Below are 22,459 nucleotides of genomic sequence, written 5' to 3'. Positions count from 1 at the left end.
TTGCCTTTAGGCAATTCCACAAGATCCCATGTATTGTTCTTCATGATAGAAGAAATTTCAGCTTGCATAGCTTGCAACCAATGCTCATTCTCATGTGCTTCTTCATAAGAAGAAGGCTCTTCTGAATCAAAGAGACCACCCATTGCTAATGCAGACTCCCCACGATGTATATTCAGAGCATGGCTAGAACTAGCCCTTGTTCTACCTGTGAGTGGAGCTACAAGTTTGCTTTCTTGCAAAGTTTTCAGCAACCATCTTGGCACTGACTTGGCTGTGTCTATGGCTGTTTGATAAGTTTTCAGCAACCATCTTGGCACTGACTTGGTTGTGTCTATGGTGTTTGCTCTTCCCTGACAAGATCTTCCACTTCTTCCATAGAAGGGGGCTGAATGGCTGGCTGTTCCACATGTTCTACATGAGGATTTTCTTGTGTAGTGGCTGGCTGATCTGAATCCCCCCTAATTGCAATGGGTAAAAGTCCATCAAACATGTCCTGTATGCTTGTATCATTGCTTTTATACAAGCTGTCCTTGGGCTCATTGCTGTAGCCCACAAAAATGCATTTCATTGCTTTGTCATCTAGCTTTGTTCGGAGTTGTTCTGGCACATGTGCATATGCCAAACACCCAAATGTACGCATGTAGTCCACTGTTGGCTTTCGGCTATACCAAGCCTCAAATGGTGTTATGGTTTTCAAAGCTTTTGTTGGACACCTGTTCAACACATGAGTTGCACACATTATAGCTTCCATCCAAAATTTGTGAGGCAACTTTTGTGCTTTCACCATGCATCTTGCCATCTCCATGAGAGATCTATTTTTCCTTTCAGATACACCATTCTGCTGCGGTGTATAAGGCACAGTACATTGGTGTTTGATGCCCTTTTGACGCATATAATCCTTGAATGCATTTGACATGTATTCTCCACCTGTATCTGAGCGGAGTGTTTGGACTTTACATCCACACATATTTTCAGCCATTGCTACAAAGTGTCGAAAGCATGTAAACACATCTGCTTTCGCTTTCAAGGGGTAAGCCCAAGCAAACCTGGAGTAGTCATCGATGAATGTGACGAAGTAAAGATGCCCCCCTATGGATGGTGTCCGCATTGGACCACATACATCACTATGAATGAGCTGTAATTTACTTTCAGCTCTAACAGCTCTATCTTTGGGGAATGGTTTTCATTGCATCTTTCCCAAAATACACCCCTCACATACATGTCTTGGTGGAGACTCAAGAGGTGGCATATTATCAACCATATGATGCTTCTGCAAAAGCATCAAACTCTGAAAATTTACATGCCCAAAACGAGCATGCCATAGCTCTGCATCATGCATAGTAGGAGTGTGGGCAGCCACTGTATTTGCATCATAAGTACGCTTGTCATAGCTGTCCAGCTTATACAAGCCTTTGTATCGTGTTCCAGAAGCGACTATTTCATAACCCTTTGATGGGTCTTTTACCAAACACTTCCCGTCTTCAAATTCAACCTTTAAACCTTGGTCGTTTATGGTTGAGACGGAGAGCAGATTTTTCTTTATCCCTGGAACATACAATACATTTTTCATAGAAATATTGGCACCATTGGCTGCAATAAGTATGACATTGCCAATTCCCTTTACTGGATATGTGGTATGATTTGCACATGATACAGTGCGGCCATTTGAAGCATAAACCAAGTGCTGAAATACATCTTTGCATGAAGTGATGTGGCTCGAAGCACCACTATCAAAATACCATGATGCATTCTGTCTGTCAGATGCAATGCAAGACATATCAGTGTCTTGAAGCACTTGGTGTGCCACTAGTGCATGTGACCAAAAAGTGTACTCTTCTTGGATTACATAGCTGATTGCTGTGCTTTGTCATCAGAAGAGTCTGCTACTGCATTGCCTGTTTCTTTTCTTTTCTCTTTTGCAATCCGCTTCCTACATTCACTGATGTAGTGTCCAGGCTTATGGTAGTAGTGACATTTGCCCCTCTTTTTGGGCTTGTTTGCATCCCCTTTGTCAGACTTTTCACCACCAGAAGAGGGCTGTCCATGACCAGCCTTGCTAGACTGTTGTCCCCTATGCTTAAAGCTCTTTGCTTTACCCTTATCCTTGGCTGTAAATGCCTTGTCTCCACCACGGTTGCTTGATAAGTTTGCTCTTGTTTACTCTTGCAGGGTTTGCTCTTCCTGCAAGAGTAAACCCACCAGCTCTTCAAAAGTGACGGGATCACCACCTCCTCTCATTGAGAGGTTGAGAGAGGTGTGAAAGCCCAAGTAGGAAGGTGGTAAAGAATGAAGAGTGTTGGTGACCATCTGTCTATCTGGGATAACCTCATCAATGTTGAGCAATTGTTCCTGCAAATCCTTCACTTTGGTGAGATGATCTGCCATGGAGTCACCCTCATCCATAGAAAGAAGATCCAATTGCCTCTTCAAGTAGGCAACTCTTGCCTCGTTGCGTACTTGATACATTGCTTCCAATGTGTCCCATGCAAGCTTCGATGTCTTGCAAGAACGAATGTGCGGAATAATAGTCCTTTTCACTGAAAGGGCTATCAATGACATGGCCTGTGCATCTCTAGAGTCCCATCACTTCTGCTCGTGTGGGAGTAGGTTCTACATCAGGAGCTCTTTGAGCACCTCCCCTTTGAGGCGTGGCTGGCTGTATGGTAAGTGGGCGTGTGTCATCACCACACACGATGCCCCAAAGCCCTTTGGCTACCAGCAAATTACGGATCATGAAACTCCAGAGGGAGTAGTTAGATCCATCCAACTTGTCCTCCTGGGGGTGAGCACACCAAATACATCTGTAGCATTCTGTGCCATGCCAACAAAATATACCTGCAAGCAAACCAAGCACCAATGTGCACTGCCAGGCAACCAAATGTCCTGTGCAAATGTATGCCTGCAAACCAAAGCAAGTGTAAACTTGCACCAAATTGTCCAATTACACACAATGTGTATACATACGCGACAAATCACAGCTGTAATGCCCAATTACATGCTCCAATCTGAAAATCCCCAATTTTTATGCACTCCAATTGCTTCAATGTGCATCTAATTGGCCAATTTTCACAAAAGCCCCAAATTTTTGCAAATGAAAGAGGTTCAATTTGCTGATTTTGACCTCACTTTTGAAAACCCCCAAATTGCAAGCAAAGCAACATGCCCAATTTTATCAATTTGTCCTGAAATTGAGAAATCCCCCTAATCGCCTGAACCCTTTACCACATGCACTGTAGTGTCTGCAAAATTGTATCTGACCTGCACTGCAGAATTTTACGTGAGCAGAATTTTGCCAAAATTTGCATATTTCTACCTGTAGTACGGTTAGCTGGGGGCGTTGCTGGCCACGAGAGGTACTGGTCGTGCAGAGGCGTTCGAGCAGCAGCAGGTAGGCGCAGGCAAAGGTGGAGAGCACACAGGCGCTTTTGTCGACGGGCCAGCAGCCAGGCGGAAGCGTGCAGAGTGTGACGGAGCTGCACAGTTGACGAGAAGGAGAACACGGAGCGCAGGGTTGACGGGGAGCTGGAGCTGGAGCAAACAGAGCCGACAGGGCAGTCGGGGGCGGCGCAACGCGTATTTGCACCAGGGACCCGGCGACGGCGGAGGGCGAGCACGGAGGTCGCAGGCAAGTTGGCGGGGGCTCGGAACGGGCTGGAGCCGACGGCTGGGCACGTGCAGAGCTTGGAGCAGACGGCGCGGCTACCGCCGTCCGGAATGGAGCACTGACGGACGGACGTTGGATGGGAGGCGCTGCTGGGTGGCCGAAACGGTCCTGTGACAGCGGCGAGTCTGGGCAGCCGTAATAACGGAACAGCGACGGCGACTCTGGGCGGCCGGAACGGAGCACCGACGGGCGGAGGCAGTTCTGGCAGCACTATCGCCGCGCTGGCTGGAGAGGGAGGTGCCGCCAGTCGGCCGAGCGTAGTGCTGCTGGCTTCTGGTGGCCGAAACTGGCGGACAAAACGGACGGCGGCGGAATTCCGCAGGGCGACGGAATACTGCAGGTTTTCTTATGCAAGTCAACCCTTGCATGTGTGCCACATCCATATAATATAGAAGTACAAAATATTATATGTTAGAGTGTCCTTTCACACTTGATATCCAAGGGGAAAAACCACATGGGAAAAAGTGCCCTTGGTTAAGCCCTGTTCACACATAGCACTACCATAAGTGAGCATATGCCTACAATGCGCATGGGTTCTGGGCTGCTGAGCAGCCTGTAGAAACTGTCCCACATCTGGCCGACAGCCCCTGTAAGGTATGGGGCCAGTCGGCTGGCTGCCTACTGGCCATAGGGCTGGCCGACAGCCCCTTCCAGCCCAACACCTGGCTGGTGGGCACAGCCGTGGCCCTCGTGGCTTGGGGGTGGTTCTACACTTCCCCCATGCCCAGACTAATGGTATTGGGGTGGCCCTATGGCCTGGCCCATCTCTACTTGCAACACCTACATGCCTACACAGAGGTTTGGCATCCAGTAGCACACCGGATACATAGAACAACTGACATCATTCCAGAGGGAGACTCACAGCGTGGATTGGCATTTCTTCATGTGCAGGACAATGCACACCTGACCTTGGACTCATAGAGTGGAACCCTGGTTGACTTGTCCAGATTGGGCTCATATGGGACTAGTTTCCACTCAGGTCCTGCACCTTCGTGTTCAGATATGTCCACGTGGCATCCAAGTGTGGGATGCACTTGACACTTTGTATAGGGCTCTGGAGTAAAAGATGGTGTGACCATTGCTGTCCTAGTTCCCGAAGCTGTCACAAAACCCGCCATTGTTTCTTGCATAACAATAATGGTGTTGGTAAGGTTCAAAATCTACTGCTCAAGGGAGGTCATTGGACATCCTTGCATCGAAGTGTACTTTGGTGACCAAGTCATCAAACGTCACGTCATCATCCTGATGGTCGTCATCAAGGTGAACATTCTTGTTCATCGCATGATCGTTTTGTGCTTCATTAGGCATGATAATCCCAAGCTGATCTGCTGCTGCTCTCATGTGTCGAGTGTAGAGATGAAGTGCTGCAAAAGTCTGCTCTACCATGAACACAAAGTACAAATCTTGCTCTTGCAAGCGGGCTGAGTTCTTTCAGCCCTCTTGACAAGAGATTCCCACTTTTGATGTGGAGAACTAATGAGCAAGCCCCCCCTTTTATACCTAAAGTTAATGGGCTTTCTTGCTTTTGGTTTTTTTGTTAGAAAACCAATGTGATTTTTAGTTTTATTTTTAGGAAAACCCCATGTGCTTTTACTCGAGTTGGAGCTTTCCTGCTTTTTAATTGAAAAAACCTATCGAATATTATTAGTGAAGAACACGCCTGCTTTTCCACTTCTAAAAAAGATGTCCCAAGTTTGGTGCTTCTTTTTTTTCCCTGCGCATGCCGCTTTTTCCTTGCTCATGCTGCCCTATGCTTTTCCTGGGTATACGGTTTGCTCTGTTCTCTGCACACACAGTTGCTGCCTGCCTCTGATGATGTGTCCTTTGCTGGGGTTGCTGTAGGCACTGGATGGCTGCCGTGGGCTGCGGGCCTGGCCAGGCTGTGCCCCACAGCCGGCCTGCCTAGCCCTTTGTGCCTTCAACCACCCTGTTCTTAGGGATTTTACCCATCTCTGACCATCTACCTGGTACTGATTCCAAGCTCTAGCATATACAAGACAACACTTCTTTCTTATCTCTGACCATCTACCCGCCGGTACTGATTCCAAGCTCTAGCACATACAAAACAACGCTTCTTTCTCATCTCCCTTACACACAGCAAACAGGTAACCTTGATGCCAACAAATCCTTGTACAACTTTAATATAGCAATTTGTTTTTAAAGATGAGAGAAATTCATGTAAATCTCAACATCTATGACACCTAGACACGCATACCTCTTTAGCCTTTGCGTGATGGTTGCTTTGATACCAACTATGAACCAGAGTCACATGGGGACGGGGGACGGGGACGGGGACGGGGAAGTACCGTCCCGGGGACGGGGTCGGGAACGGCAAAAAAAAAACCTCTTTTTTAAAAGCAATTTAGGAGTTGTATGCATGACATACATATAGAGACACACTTTGAACAAAATTTTACACCGAATAGACAAAAAAACAAGAGTCATTTTGGGCAAAATGCGCTAATAAAACATCGATGGCACACTGATTATGTGATTGATAGTCTGATAGATACAAAGAGATAAGTACATGCCTCATGGGCAGTGAGGGTTACAAAAAAGAGTGGGTACAAAATAGAGATACTAGATAGATCATAGGTGAGATGGCTGAAGGCTCAAGAGTCAAGCCTCAAGCTCCTGAAGTGCTAGCCTCGCGGGAGGCTTGGAAGTCGAAGTCGTCGATGCCATTTGAAGCCTCCTCCTCCCCCTCAGGCTGTAGCTCCTCCTCTACCTCCTCAAGATGCTCCTGAGCTGCAAGATCCTGCTGTGCCATCTCCCATTCGGTGAAGGGATCCGCCTTCCCTGTTTGCTGTCGCACATAGTATGCGCAAGTTAGCGCTCACAAAAACCAAATCACTTGCCCTTTGCACTTCAAGGTGGTTCCTCTTCTTAGAGGCAATGTGACTGTAAACGCTCCAAAGTTCCTCCAAGCAACTAGAGCTCACAGCCTGGTGTGAGGCAGCTCAAGGACACAAGAAGGCCACTATAGCTCGCCGACTCACCACCTTCAGAACACTCAAAAGCACAAGGGGCACCACCAGCTTCTCTAGCTGGAAAGAAAAATCTCTCTCTCCCTCTCTCTACCACCCAGAGATACCCAAAGAAAGACAGTTTCAACAGCTCACATATTCCATAATGAAAGCATTTTCTTTGTTAGCAAGGCTAAGCCACTCACATCTCATCAACCCAAACCCTATTATCCATTTACAAGGGGTCACATCACACATATTTTTTATCAAATGACAAGCTTCAACCACTCATCCTCACACTCTCCTTTTAACACACATTCACAACAAACAACTCACACACACACTGTCCACATCTTCTCTTGGTCTCACACCAGAGGCCTCGAACAAACAGCCCTCTCCCAATAGAAAGCCAGCGAGCTGCACCAATACTAGTCACCTCTGAGGCGGCACCCCATGCAGCCTCCCACACGACTGTCAACCCTTGGGCCGCTTCTCTTCCTTTGCTATTATCCAACCTGTTCCTCACTTCACCTGCTCTCTTCGTCTCTGCAGCTCTTTTTTTTTGAAGTTGCCAGCTCCCCAGGAAGTCGGTCCCCTCTGTACCAGGCGGCTTGTGTCTCTTCCTTTCGTTTGTAGTAGCTGTAGTGCCTCTAATATCTGCAACGCTTCAGTAAGGCATTTCACACACGGCTCCCTTCTCACAAGCTTTCGGATTTGACCATTTCTTCCAGCGCCATGCTTTCCCTGCTGTCTTTTTCTTTTTTCAGCGCCTCACACACCAGGCGTTTTTCTCCTTTTCCACGAGACGACCCCGACTCTTTCTTTTTTTAGGGCCACTCTTCACTTGTTGCTTCCCTGAATCACCCTCCGTCTCTTCTTGGCACTTACCACCCTCTAGGTGACACACTCACCTTGCGATCAGCTCTCCTCTACACTCTAGAGCCCCCCTGGTCGACCCCTGGCTTTTATATACTCACCGCCAGCTTCTCTTGACTGCTAGGCGGCCTTCACTGCAGCAAGCGCTTCCCTCTACCCGGTTAGCCTGCACACCCAGAAAACCCTCCACTCATCAGAGCTTCCCATCAGCCCTTCTTAGGTCACCTACACAGCGGCCACCTACACGCTTGCTCCAAGCGCCTGCAGCTAGCCCAATAGCCACCGCCGGCTCTCCACCTCTCTCTTGCCAGCCCCACAACACACAGGTCGGTTACCTTTTATGTCCGCAGCGCCTGAGGGAGAGCGTGCGTGCAATCACCTGCCAGGCCTCAACACACTTCATCTACGTCTGCTCTGCCTCCTTCAACTACCAGGCGGCCACTCCAGTGTTGTCTTTCTTTCCACACTCTGCACACGGCGTCTTTTTTTCCTCTTCGAAGCTGCTGCTTCTCTCACACCCTCTAGAGGTTGAGGTGGCGGCCCATAAAGATTTCCAGGTGGCCTCCTACAAATTGGCCATGTGCAATATAATTTTATTTTTTTATGACTTCAAAATAATGGCCACCACTTACAATAGCCTCTCCTTCTTCTTGTGCTTCAGGTTATCACACTGTACCCACACCCTTTCCAAAACCAGAGCCGCCCACTGCCTCGTCATCAGCATCATCATTACCAAGACGACCGTTCCAAACCTGAAAGATTCTCAAACTCAAGCATAAAAGCAATCTAAAATTTGCTGGCATCCCTTGTAAGTTCAGTATTTACAGTCTGCATTGAGCTCTCTCTACATAAACCAGCATATCTACATTTATTTTCACCAGAAGCTCATTAGAACCCATCATTAATATCCTCATACTCGTCCACCTCTTATTTATACACATCCCAGACACCTTCTTGACGACCAAAAGCTCATACAATAAAAACTTCAAGTCTCCAGTAGCTGTTCCGAAGAAAAATGCATTCACTAACTCACTCCAAAGCCATTCCGTCTGTACACATGCCAGGGCATTCAGGGCAAAATTTATTTGCAAACCATCCACACCATATGTACACTGACTCAAAACAGCTTTACAGAAAAAAACCTGACATACTTTGCCCAACCCCCAACCTGCTGAATCATTCATGATCAGCAGCAAAAAGCATTTCCAGACTTAAATCCATATCCAAAAACTGCCTTTCATCTGGAATCACATCTTCAGACACTGCATCCTGCACAATTACCATCAGACGTGCATAATACTTCTTCAGCCTGTATCCATTTACCCTGGAAGCATGTAAAGTCCCATCTAAGTCTGCCAATTGATAAGTGCCATTTGCAAATCCTTGCATCACCAAAAAAGGTCCTTCCCACTTAATTTGAAACTTTTTATGAAAGGCATTATCCAGTCTGCTATTATAACGTAATACCAGATCATCCTTCATAATTCCTTTGCTTTTAATCTTCTTGTTGAACTTCTCCAGCGTCCTTGCTTGCATATCTTCATAATGCTTCAAAGCATTATCCCTGTTCAGCTGTGCGTCTTGTAAATATAATAGCCGCTCTTTAAAGACATCTTCAGGTTCTTCCAAAAGCTTTCCCAACATTTTAACAGCTGGTATCTCCACCTCAATAGGCAATAAGGCTTCTTTCCCATAAACCAGATAAAATGGAGTAAAACCCGTACCAGTCTTAATTGCTGTCCTGTATGCCCACAAGGCAGCAGGCAACTCCAGATCCCAATTCTTGCCTTGTTGCTCTGTCACCTTAGATAAAATCTTGATCAATTCACCATTGAACCGCTCATTCAGGCCATTACACTGTGGATAGTAAGGTGTGGTAAAGCTGCGACTGATCTTCATTTTTGTACACAAATAATCCATAAGCTCTGCTCTGAAACCTGGACCCTGATCAGAAAGCAATTCCAATGGCACACCAAATTTACAGCAAATATCCTGATATACAAACTTTGCTACCTCCTTAGCAGTAATTTGTTTCACTGCCTTTGCTTCTGCCCATCTAGAAAGGTAATCAACTGCAGTTAAGATGTAGCACTTCCCTCGGCTGGTAATAGGTAATGGTCCCATAGCATCAATCCCCCATTTTTCAAAAACATCATAAGCAAGAATTGTCTTCCTCATCTCAGGCTTTAATAGCCGTTTACTGTGAGCTTGGCATTGTTTGCATGACCTGCACCAATGATTAACATCCTTATGTACACTTGGCCACACATAACCTTCCTGCAATACCTTATGCAAGGTAATCTTCGAGGCAAAATGTCCACCGCATGCTCCTTCATGATTTTCCTTGAGAATTTTATAGATTTCTTCCTTCCAAGGTACCCTTCGCATTATCAAATCAATTCCCTTCAAATACAAAGCATCACCAACCATCACATACCTTGTAGCTTTCCTGATGAAACCATATTTTTTTGATCTATCAATACCATCGGGAATCATCCCTGTTAACAAAAACTCCTCAACATCCTGTAAATTCTCCCTGCCACAATAAAATGATGCATGAGCTTTAAGAACAAAAACTTCACCAATCATTCCCTGGGCTGCTTCATGAGCCTCCTCATTATGGCCTCGATCCACATGCTTTAGACTCCAAGCTTCAAATTCCTTCAGCAGACCCTTAATCTTGAAACACATTTCTTTGAGTAACATATTCTTTGACTTCCAAACTCCCAATACCTGTTTTACCACAAGCAATGCATCTCCTCGAATGCGAATCCTGTGTACACCATGCTTCAAGCATATTTGCAATCCAACTTCCAAAGTCAGATACTCCACTTCATTGTTGCTATGTGCATCCACTTTAACACCCTTCTTAAAAACAAGGCAACCCTGTGGATCATAAAGCACCAAACCTCCTGAGGTTGCATCATGGCTTTTCCTGTAAGAACCATCAAAATATAATAAGTATGCATTCACCAACTCAGCCGCATCCTCAACTGGCTTCTTGATGGTCTCCTCCTTTATAAGAAGAGGACTCTCCTTATATGTCAGTAGATCGGCTAAAGTAGCCCTGATACTCTCTTCCACCAAGAATGAAAAAGTAAATTCCTGCAGCTCAATCACCCACTTGATCATAGCCTTAGATAAATTTGTACCATTTATCAACTGAGGCAAAAAAGTGTAGCTCGTCAAAAACACAAAGGGACGAGGCAACAAGTAATGGCGGAACCGCCTACATGCATATAGTACACTAACCATAACAAGTTCCACCTCTGATAGCAACCTCTCTCTGGCAAGTTTTACTCTGCTAGCACAGTAGACTGGTTGCATATAATGTGATTCTTTCCCCTTCTGCAACAACATAGCTCCAATAGCATCCTCACCTACTGAAAGATTGACATAAAATACCTGTTCCCAATTAGGTGCCTGCATTGTAGGAATAGCTCCCAACACCTCTTTCACTTTTTGGAAAACCACCTCACATTCCTCCGTCCAATGCAAAGGATCATGCATTGCTGCTTGCTGCAAAGGATATAACAACTGTGAAGATAGAGATATGAATCGAGCCATATACTTCACCTTTTGCACAAAAGTAGCCAGTTGCCTTGTATTTTTTGGTGTAGGAAGAAGAAGAAGAGACTTGACTTTATCAGGATCTGGATCAATACCATTCTCTGAAATAACATGGCCCAAAAGCTTCACCCTCGGTTGAGCTAAAAAACACTTTTTTGGATTTAATTGACCACCACACTCATCATAACGCTGAAAAACTGTAGCTAGCTTATCACAATGCTCTTGCCTGGAGCTGTATATACAAAAATCATCAATAAAATCCTTCACAAACTTGTTCAAAAAAGGAGATAATACCTAATTTGCCCTTCTTTGATAGTAGGCTGGTCCATTCATTAATCCAAAAGGAAGAACTTTGTAGCAGAAACATCCCCACGGTGTAATGAAAGCCGTCTTGCGCTGATCTTCTTCTGCAATCTTTAACTGGAAATAACCTGAATACCCATCACAAACACTATACCTTTCATAACCAGCTACAGTATCCAAGATCTCATCCAAAAAAGGTAGGGGGTAAGAATCCTTCTTCGTAGCAGCATTCAAAGGCTTGAAATCCACACATATACGCCACCGGCCATCCTTCTTTGGACTCACTACCGTAGGACTTACCCACTCAGCTGTATCTACTGGAGTAATGAAACCGGCACTCAACAGCTTATCAACTTCCTCTCTGAGGGCCTGCATTTGTTCTCGTCCCATCCTGCGAAGCTTTTGCCTAACTGTTTTTACACCTTCCTTTAATTCAATCCTCAGGTCTGGCCCTTTGAATCCTCGAATCTCTCTATAAGAAGTGATGAACAATTCTGGAAAATGAGAAAGCATATTAACATATCTAACCTTTTCTCCACTCGAGAGATCCGGACTCAGCATTCCTTCAATCAGCTCCTGCTTCTTCTTTACTTCTATCTTTGGCTGCAGTAATTCCTCGATCACTTCATATGACCCCATAGTATCTTCTCCCTCAGCACCCACTTTATGCACTTCTTTATCTTCATTACCTTCTTGTTCTGATATAAGAAAAGCCACATCTGCCCCTTCTCCACTAGAAGCAGTGGTCGATGAATCCGTCTCTGATTCAGAAGTAGTGGTGGTAGTTTCCTCTTCACTTGAATCCTGTGGCTCCTCCCACACATCATTTAAAGATCTCCTACTATGCATCTCAAAAGATTTTTTATTACCCTGCTTATTATGCAAAGAAATGGTCCCATACCTCCAGTCTTGTACTGCACCCACCACTCGCAACCAGGGTCGTCCAAGAATGATTGGAAAAGCACCCAGACCCGCAGGCATCACATGAAAATCTACAGTAGCTTTGACATTAAAAGCTTCAATTTCCAATTCCTTTATCATACCAAGACATTTTACCTTTTGATGATTAGCCATCCTGATTCGAAACCCAGAAACCCCAGACACCCTCAAGCCTGACTGCTCCACACATGATTGGGTAATCACACAGATTTGAGCTCCTCCATCTATATAGGCCTGACCAAGGCTCCTGCCTTTACTCCACACCTCCACAATAGGGCAAATATTTGGAAGCTCCTCTAAAGATAGTACTTTGACTGACCTCTTTTCTGACTCCTTTTCCATTGGATTCACCAGTCTCTTCCATTGTCTTCTTAATTTTGGCACCATCTCCACCAACTGTCCAAAGGTGATGTTTGCCTTCCTGTTCACCAAATCAGATTTCAAGTCATAGCTGGTTTGCCCATCCCCCAGCGGGAAGTCTGACACCTGGAACCTTCTACGAGGCTTCCGTTTCCTTTTGGCCTTCACATCTTCTCCTTCCTGCTGCTTCCCCTTCTTACGGCTGGGTCCAGCCACCCCTTTTCCTTCTCTTTCATCTGTTGTGCGCTTGCCAATAGGCATCACATCCCCTTCTTCTCTCACCTGAACATTCTCCAGTGTAACAACATTCATGACCTTTGTCTTCCCCTTTCTCAGCTGTGATTCCACTGGGGCCTGCTTGATCCCTGATATCAATACCATAATCATTTGACCTATTAGGTAACTGTGAAGGTAGTGGGTACATATCACCACCCATACGCTGAGGCTTATCACAATCTGTACTCAGATGACCAAGCTCACCACAGTTCCAGCATGTAGGGATGAAACGACGGCCCCTACCACGACCACGTCCATACCCTGCTTGTCCATCTCCCCCCTCGTGATTGTTGCCACGGCCTCTACCACGTCCACCACCTGTGCTTCCCATTAAATTCAAGCTCAAATTCTTCATAAGATCAACCATCTGTTTCATATCCTGCCGCAATCCCTCATCAGAACCTGCAGGAACCATAGGTACTCCTTGACTAGCTTGTGGCACCATCTCCATAGCTTGAGCTTCAGTGGGCTTCATCCTCTCAATCACTGCATTCATGGGTGTAGCCTCCACTCTACGAATCTCCGGTTGTGCTACAACTGGAATCATCCCCAGCTGATTCATTCGTTGCAGCTTCCAATCTTTTGACTTAGCAATTTCTACCGCATCCTTAAAAGACCTGGGCTTCTTCAATTCCACTTTCCAGGGAATACTCCTCTTAAGCCCGGCTACAAACTTGTTTTTCTTCATCATATCAGGCGGCACCTGGTCTTCCCCTAAAGCCCTGCATAGAGTTTCCCATAACAAAGAAAATTTCTTCATATAATCATCTAATGATTCAAACTCACCTTGTGTCAGAGCTTGCACCTCGTGCCGAACCTTGTCGGGGTCTTCTACCTTCTTGAACCTGCTGCTGAGTGCTGTCTTTAATCCATTTTCAGTCATATCAAGATGTGGAACAGCAACCCTCAATGACTCCTCATAAGTCCGGTACCAGATCCTTGCATCCCCTTTCAAACAGATGCTCAGAAGCCGCAACACCTGTACCGACTCATTAATATGGTTGCTTATGCATGCAACCTCCATCCTTTCCAAGAAATCTGCCACATCCTCATTAGGGCTACCATAAAACTCTGGATAAGACATCATTTTCACTCTCAAATTTCACCTCAGATCCCAAGAAAGCACCTTCTCTGAAACTCTCAACACCTAGGGCACACACCCTGATAACAGAAGGAAATAACAGTGCAATCCTCAGCGAAACAATGTCTGGAAAGAGCCACTCCTCAGTGGGGGCACCAGAAAGATGTGAGGCAGCTCAAGGACACAAGAAGGCCACTATAGCTCGCCGACTCACCACCTTCAGAACACTCAAAAGCACAAGGGGCACCACCAGCTTCTCTAGCTGGAAAGAAAAATCTCTCTCTCCCTCTCTCTACCACCCAGAGATACCCAAAGAAAGACAGTTTCAACAGCTCACATATTCCATAATGAAAGCATTTTCTTTGTTAGCAAGGCTAAGCCACTCACATCTCATCAACCCAAACCCTATTATCCATTTACAAGGGGTCACATCACACATATTTTTTATCAAATGACAAGCTTCAACCACTCATCCTCACACTCTCCTTTTAACACACATTCACAACAAACAACTCACACACACACTGTCCACATCTTCTCTTGGTCTCACACCAGAGGCCTCGAACAAACAGCCCTCTCCCAATAGAAAGCCAGCGAGCTGCACCAATACTAGTCACCTCTGAGGCGGCACCCCATGCAGCCTCCCACACGACTGTCAACCCTTGGGCCGCTTCTCTTCCTTTGCTATTATCCAACCTGTTCCTCACTTCACCTGCTCTCTTCGTCTCTGCAGCTCTTTTTTTTTGAAGTTGCCAGCTCCCCAGGAAGTCGGTCCCCTCTGTACCAGGCGGCTTGTGTCTCTTCCTTTCGTTTGTAGTAGCTGTAGTGCCTCTAATATCTGCAACGCTTCAGTAAGGCATTTCACACACGGCTCCCTTCTCACAAGCTTTCGGATTTGACCATTTCTTCCAGCGCCATGCTTTCCCTGGTGTCTTTTTCTTTTTTCAGCGCCTCACACACCAGGCGTTTTTCTCCTTTTCCACGAGACGACCCCGACTCTTTCTTTTTTTCGGGCCACTCTTCACTTGTTGCTTCCCCGAATCACCCTCCGTCTCTTCTTGGCACTTACCACCCTCCAGGTGACACACTCACCTTGCGACCAGCTCTCCTCTACACTCTAGAGCCCCCCTGGTCGACCCCTGGCTTTTATATACTCACCGCCAGCTTCTCTTGACTGCTACCGCAGCGCCTGAGGGAGAGCGTGCGTGCAATCACCTGCCAGGCCTCAACACACTTCATCTACGTTTGCTCTGCCTCCTTCAACTACCAGGCGGCCACTCCAGTGTTGTCTTTCTTTCCACACTCTGCACACGGCGTCTTTTTTTCCTCTTCGAAGCTGCTGCTTCTCTCACACCTTCTAGAGGTTGAGGTGGCGGCCCATAAAGATTTCCAGGTGGCCTCCTACAAATTGGCCATGTGCAATATAATTTTATTTTTTTATCACTTCAAAATAATGGCCACCACTTACAATAGCCTCTCCTTCTTCTTGTGCTTCGGGTTATCACACTGTACCCACACCCTTTCCAAGACCAGAGCCGCCCACTGCCTCGTCATCAGCATCATCATTACCAAGACGGCCGTTCCAAACCTGAAAGATTCTCAAACTCAAGCATAAAAGCAATCTAAAATTTGTTGGCATCCCTTGTAAGTTCAGTATTTACAGTCTGCATTGAGCTCTCTCTACATAAACCAGCATATCTACATTTATTTTCACCAGAATCTCATTAGAACCCATCATTAATATCCTCATACTCGTCCACCTCTTATTTATACACATCCCAGACACCTTCTTGACGACCAAAAGCTCATACAATAAAAACTTCAAGTCTCCAGTAGCTGTTCCGAAGAAAAATGCATTCACTAACTCACTCCAAAGCCATTCCGTCTGTACACATGCCAGGGCATTCAGGGCAAAATTTATTTGCAAACCATCCACACCATATGTACACTGACTCAAAACAGCTTTACAGAAAAAAACCTGACACCTGGCTAAGGATGCGAATAGCCAACCGCTGCAACTCCGGCCCATCTGATCCGTAATCCTCCCACCAAAGAGGAGACCCAATCTTGAGGCGGTCAAGCTGTGCATCTAAACATCCAAAAGATCCCTGCCGCGTCCTGTACTGAGATAGCTGGTCTCTGCTCTTCCGCCTGATGGTAGGGTCGGGCTCTAAGCGCTCCAAAATGATCCGCCATCCCCTGCTTACTTCCTTGTCGGCCTCTTGCTTTCTTCCCTAGAACTCTGGATCAACCACAAAGGTAGCCGCATGAAGAGGGGAGTAGTAGGAGTTCCACCTGGACTCACATAATGAGTGGATCTCCTCAAACTCGGCCCTGTCTGGCACAAGCTGCTGGAGTGACTCGATCATGCGATCCATGGCCTCATAGACCTTGCCGATACACGGTTCACGGCCGTCAATGACTCGTAGAAGGTGAACAATAGGCTTGACCAAGGCGTCGAGTGTCTTCACCTTCTCCCACCAAGCGGCATCGTCGGCGCGATCTCGGCACTCCCTGTTGCCGATTTTGACTGCGGCATGGCAGAAAATTCATCACTAAGGAAAAGCCCTCTTAGGGCTCCGCCACATGTAGACAAGCGGCCTAGCATGAGGAAGTTGTATGCAAACCTTGTCTCAGAATATTTGAGGAGGGAAAGAGTGCTCCTTTTAGAGAACTCATGTCGCAGCCTTTGGTGGTTGAGGACAAAGGATACAAGCTGGTTAGCCTCCTCAATGGTGGGTGCAATCCATGGCAAGGCACCTATGTCTTTGAGGTTGTTGAGACAATGGGCCATGCAAAAAGAAACTGTGATGGATGGATACATTGACTCAATAATTGTCCCGGCTGCCCTATTTGACGCCTCTCCATCCGCCACCATGCCGACCACAAGCTCCGGCCCAATGATCTCGATCGTGGACGCCCATTCCGCGGCAAGCACATTCACGGCCTTCCCAGTGCCACTCGCATCATGTGACTCGATGAAGTACACTTTACCCCTTGAGTAGGCCACCACTCCATGGATGGAGCGCTTGCGCGTGTCACTCCATCCGTCTACAATGAGAGAGACTCCGTTAGTCTCCCACGTTACCTTTGTATCCGCCGCCGCGTGCTCAACGGCCAACTTCTCCCTATCAAGCAAAGTGGTGCGAATCTTTTCCGATGAAGGTGGCACATAAGAGGGGCCATATTCCCCGATCTTTGTGGCCATCTCACGGAAGTAAGGAGACCTATTTCAAGTAAGGAAAACCATGTAGCATGTTAGCATTTTTTGGCAATATGACAAATGCTTTGAAGCTTGAGACATTAAAAAAAAAAAGAGTGAAGAGAATTGAGTCTCGACTCTCACCGTGCCGCTTGAAACGCAATGTGGTCGTGGTAGAAGAACCTAGCCACCGACCTATCCACCTCATCCTTCAATTTTGGGTTCCAATTCTCGTTAAGAGTGGATTGACGGCGGATGGGAATGGAGGCACCCGATGTGGATGGAGTGGACTTGAATGGTTGAGAGCTTGAAGCAAGATTTGGGTTCCTCTCCACCTCCATTCGCGTCGGTTGCTCTCGTGCTCTCACCACATCATGAGGATCAACGGCAACATGTCGCCCTCTCTTTGCCGCCTCGGCTGCCTCATAAACCTTGAGCTTCTCAAGAAGCTCCGCTCGCTTCTCAGGAGTAATGCGTGCGCAAAATTGCACTTGATGACCGGCCTCGTGCAAAAAGTGAGCTCGCACTTTGTTGGCGCCGCCACTTCTCTTGTAGGAACAAAGCTTGCAATTCCATGCCCTTGAACCACCGCCCATTCCACGACTAGTGTAGTGGACCTCATCCCACCATGACCATGTGTGCACCGCCGGCCTCCTTCGTGAAGAGCCCGCAACGGAAGATGTGGCGGCGGCGCCTTCACCTTGAGATGCCATGAATGATGATAGTGTGAGAGAGAGGGAAGAAGGGTGCAATAGAGAGTTGCAAGTTGCCGCTTGACTCTTGAGGCTTGCAAGTCTCAAGAGGGATGGATCATGGAACTTGGAGAGAGAGAGAGAGAGAGAGAGAGAGAGAGAGATGGCTTGGAAGTTGGCACAATGTAGATAGTATAGAGAGAGAGAGAGGGCTAACTTGCCACTTGGGCCTTGAGGCTTGGACAATGGAACTTGGAACTTTGGAAGCTTGAGGCTTGAGCAATGAGGCTTGAAGCTTCAAACTTGAGTGTGGAGAAAAGTCCTAAAGTGTGCCTTCTTTTATAGCTGGAAATCTGCCCGTTTCTGGCCGTTTTCTGCCCGTTTCTGGCCGTTGGAGGCGTCCCCTCACCGCGTCCCCTGCCCGTCCCGCGTTTCGGGAACGCGTCCCCGGGATGACTTCATGCGTCCCCAGACTGCACGGCGTCCCCTGCGCGTCCCGGCCATCCCGGCCGTCCCCACGTCCCGCGTCCCTAAGGGCCGTCCCCGCGTCCCCGCGTGACTCTGCTATGAACTCCTTACCAAAATATTCCCTAAACACAGCTGAAAAGAAGGGTAGTTCTAAACCAAATCATGAGGTAGCAAGCAAACTCACGTCCCAACCGCGACCAGCATCCACTGATCTCGCTTGAGCCAAGGCTAAGGCTGCTGCACAATCCTATAGGCCCGTGTCTAACTCTGGTGTCCCATACCACCGAGGCTTGCCCGAAGGCCTTTGACAGACCAACCATGTACTCGCCATGTGGATGGCATGCGCATGTGTGCTCTCTTGGTCCAAGCTAGACCTTCAGTGGTGCATCCGTACAAGTGTGTCTCATAATAACCCAGGCTCACTTATAAAGCTATAACTACACCATAAATAACTAACTTGCTATAAGCAGCCTTTAAGCCTGTTTTATCAATCCAAGAACCCTAGCCAATAATCTGGTTGCTTATCCCTAATCCTGGGGCCCCCTAACCCCATTGGATTAGGTTCTTAATGTGTAGATTAGTGTCTAGGTACATAACACAGAGGCTCAAGAGTGACTGTGTAACAAGTGGGGTTTGCACAAATGGCTATATGTGAAAGTTATTTGTTTGAGGGAATAGAGGGCGGGAGGGGTTTGACCATCAAGGCTAATAAGGGTACCTGCAGCCTATACTAATCATGTACACCATGAAGAGTGAGTGTGTAACAAGTGGGGTTTGCACAAATGGCTATATGTGAAAGTTATTTTTTTGAGGGAATAGAGGGCGGGAGGGGTTTGACCATCAAGGCTAGTAAGGGTACCTGCAGCCTATACTAATCACTTACACTGTTCTAAGAGATCTTTTATTGGCTAGCTGCATGGTTGTCTCGGATGTCATGCTTTAAATTGTCATCTTCTTTTATGGTAACCTGCTTGATGTTTTTGTTTGGAAGTCAGGTTGGAGCTGGAACAATGAACCCTGCGACTTTTCTAAGAGTACTCGGACCAGAACCTTGGAATGTTGCGTAAGTGCCCAACAAGCTTGTGTTGAGCAAATTTACATCTATTTATTTTGTTTGTATGCTACATTGCGTAGAATTGTATGTGGTAAGAACTAGTATTTTCAGGCTATGAAGTATTCTCTTGTTTACTAATTTTATGAAAATTTTAAAGCATCTTGTATATAAATTTGAAGCACATAGTTATGGGCTACACCCGATCAAATCATGTCAAAGAAAATCAAGATGAGAGGATAATTTGAGGGTTAAATAAGTGTATGAAATTGCTATCTTTATCTATGGAGGAGTTTTGAATCTATGTTTACTTGCCAAGGAATTGGAAGGAGCTTTGATTACTATTTTTACTTTCCTAGATTTGAATAAGATAGGGTTTTATTTATAGATTGTATGAGTTAATGGATGTTCTCTGTAGTTTTGTTAGAAGATTTCAAAATCACCATGTGGTAGTGTGGAAATATGTAAAGACATTTGATAGAGATCTTACAGAACAAGACAGATAAAAGGGAGCTAGAGTGCTCCTACACAAAAAGAACAGCGACACCTGTTGGCCCCAAAGCTTGGTGCCCCTTTCGGTATTTCTTTATTCAAATTCAATGGAAGAGTTTAACTGAATACATCATGGCCATGGATGGCTTATACATATGCATGTCCAAACTGCCAGTCCTCTGGACCTCTTAGCATAGAGGTTTCACACAGCCCTGTGCCCCAAAACACCACATTGTTATTCACCTCTAATCAGCCAAGATAGTACATTCATGAGGCCCTGTAAACATAGTCAATTTACCGATGCACGTAGCCAAAAACACAGCCATGAAACAGTCCATGAACCCTTCTTGAAACATTCAATTGTTGCTCCTGTTTCTGCCCTCTTGGGCTGCAAATCCCTCCTCTCACAAGGAACCGAGAGAAGTACCCTCGAACAGCCCTCTGACTGGAAGAAACAGAAGCTTTGTACTCCTTAGGCTCTCGTGCGTGTGATCAGAGCAGCCATCATCCTTGCCTCAATCTCCATCTTCACCAAGACCGATCGAGAGAGAGAAAAGAAAGGCTTCAGCCCTGTGCCTCCTTCTAAGAGAGAGAAGGCGTGAGAAAGTCCTGCCCTAGCTTTGTCCGCCTCCTGCAGCCCTGTGTATGCCTGCACACGAAAGGACCCTGCAGCTTGTACCTTGCAAAAAAAAGAAGCCTTGCTGATTCCGCAGCCCGACTGTACGTCTATGGAGAAAACCAGTCGAGCAGCCTGTATGCCTTTGTGTCTCCTGCTCCACCCTTCACAAAAACGTGGGAGAGAGAAAGAAAGAAAGAAAGAAAGATATATTAAGCCTCTACTAAAGACCCAATGGGCCTATGAGACCAAAGTGGTACAATAATGTCCATGGCATATCTCATCATGGAATGGAAAAGAAAACAGAATGAAAACATAAATATAGCTATCTCACTGGTGTGATACAAAACTGTCCATGGAAACTCGTCATGGAATACTAAGAACATAAAAACATGGGAGCAACGTCAGCTCCGAGTAGAGAGAGAGAGAGAGAAAGAAAGAAAGAAAGAAAGATTTTATTAACGTCTTCCAAAAGACCGAACTTGGCCTATGAGACAAATCGGTGTACCTGTATGGGGTATCCTCTGTCATCCCAACAAAATGAAAAAGTACTGAACTAAAAAGCTGAATCTGGGTGTGCAATAAGTACAATGAGTGGTGGAGGGGATGGAGCTCTACTACTAGGAGAATGCAAAGCTATGTGCATGGAGTATACAATCATGATATGCAACCTAGCTAGCTCCATCCTGTACCATACTGGGGGTATAAAATGGTATACATCAATGAAGGGGGTGTCCACAGCTCCCTAAAGAACATGCCTGGGTGTGCTTTGAAGCGAGCCAGTCGCTCCGCACCCTCTCTGTGAAACTGAGCCCTGATCTCTGTCATCTCTCTCTGGTATAGGCGTGGTGTCCGAAAGCCAGGTGTCCTTTGTCTCCTGCGGGCTCTGAGTGTCTCTACTCTCTGGAGAGTAATTCCCTACTGTGTAGGGCCTGGGAGTGGGATGGATCTCTGAAAAAATGTAGTAATCTATGTCTATCGTCCCCCCTCTAGAGCTGTCTGAGCCTGTAATGATGTCTCTCTGTGGCACTGTATGTCTAGAATGTATCTCCCCAGTATGCGCTCGTCTGCTGCCTCAAAGATCTGGCGTAGGGAATGTGGCTCTCTGAATAAAATGGGATATCTCTCTCTGATGGCTGTATATGCTCTGCATCTGCATACATAATGCTCCTCACTCTCCACCTCTTCTCTGCACAATCTGCATACCCTCTCCTCTCGAGGGATCCGTGTTGCTCTGCCAGTCTCAATCTCCAATCGGTGTGATGAAACTCTGAGCTGATCGATAGCCACTCGGGAGCCGTGTGGTAAAAAGCCCTCCATGTATCTAGGCCTCTCTATAAATCCATCATCAGTGATACTCATGAAGTGATCTCTGTAGTATAGCATCTTCGGTGGAAGAGGCTGTGTAGGCGATATCCATGTCTCGCGTGTATAGAGCTGCCATAGATCCTGTCTCAATACTCTGTTCCTCTCACTATGAGAGAGACGGATATGTGGTGCATCCCTGTCATACTCGAATGGTGGTAGATGATCCATGTCTAGGCCATGCTGTGAGAACCAATGTGTGACCTGTGCATACCATGATCCTCTTATCTCCTGCCTCAGCCAGCTGTCTAAATGCCTCAAAAGCTCTGTATGACAATCTGTCATGTGGCATCTCTCTGAATCTGTCTAGCAGGCATATAGTCTAAAATATGGCCACTACCATCATAGGAGGCGCAGCAAACTCTGCTCGGATAATGTCATGAGGTACTGACGGTTTGCTTTGTATCATGCGTGCCATCATGAGGGCCTGTGGTCTCTCTATCTGTGTCCACCAATGGGTAGCAAGGCCTGGCGCCCATACCGCTGCTCCATACATCAATGCCGGTGTGACTAATGTGTCAAATAGCCACCCCTTCGT

The 22,459-nt window shown here is 46.5% G+C and overlaps 1 protein-coding gene across 4 annotated transcripts in view; it reads left to right on the top strand.

The window, feature by feature from the left end:
- EDD1 (glycine-tRNA ligase) overlaps positions 1-22,459 on the top strand; it is a 199,000-nt gene that overhangs the window by 32,932 nt on the left and 143,609 nt on the right. For all 4 annotated transcript variants that reach the window (XM_086812812.1, XM_086812814.1, XM_086812813.1 and 1 more), the window contains exon 3: positions 19,393-19,460. In XM_086812812.1, the coding sequence (XP_086668938.1) occupies positions 19,393-19,460 (68 nt within the window). The remainder of the gene's footprint in view (positions 1-19,392; positions 19,461-22,459) is intronic.

The sequence above is a fragment of the Cibotium barometz genome, chromosome 18 (genome assembly GCF_041138505.1).
Source record: "Cibotium barometz isolate CiBa-2024 chromosome 18, ASM4113850v1, whole genome shotgun sequence".
Classification (NCBI taxonomy): domain Eukaryota; kingdom Viridiplantae; phylum Streptophyta; class Polypodiopsida; order Cyatheales; family Cibotiaceae; genus Cibotium; species Cibotium barometz.
Note: the sequence above shows the minus strand (reverse complement) of the source record. Positions and strands in the feature narration are given on the sequence as shown.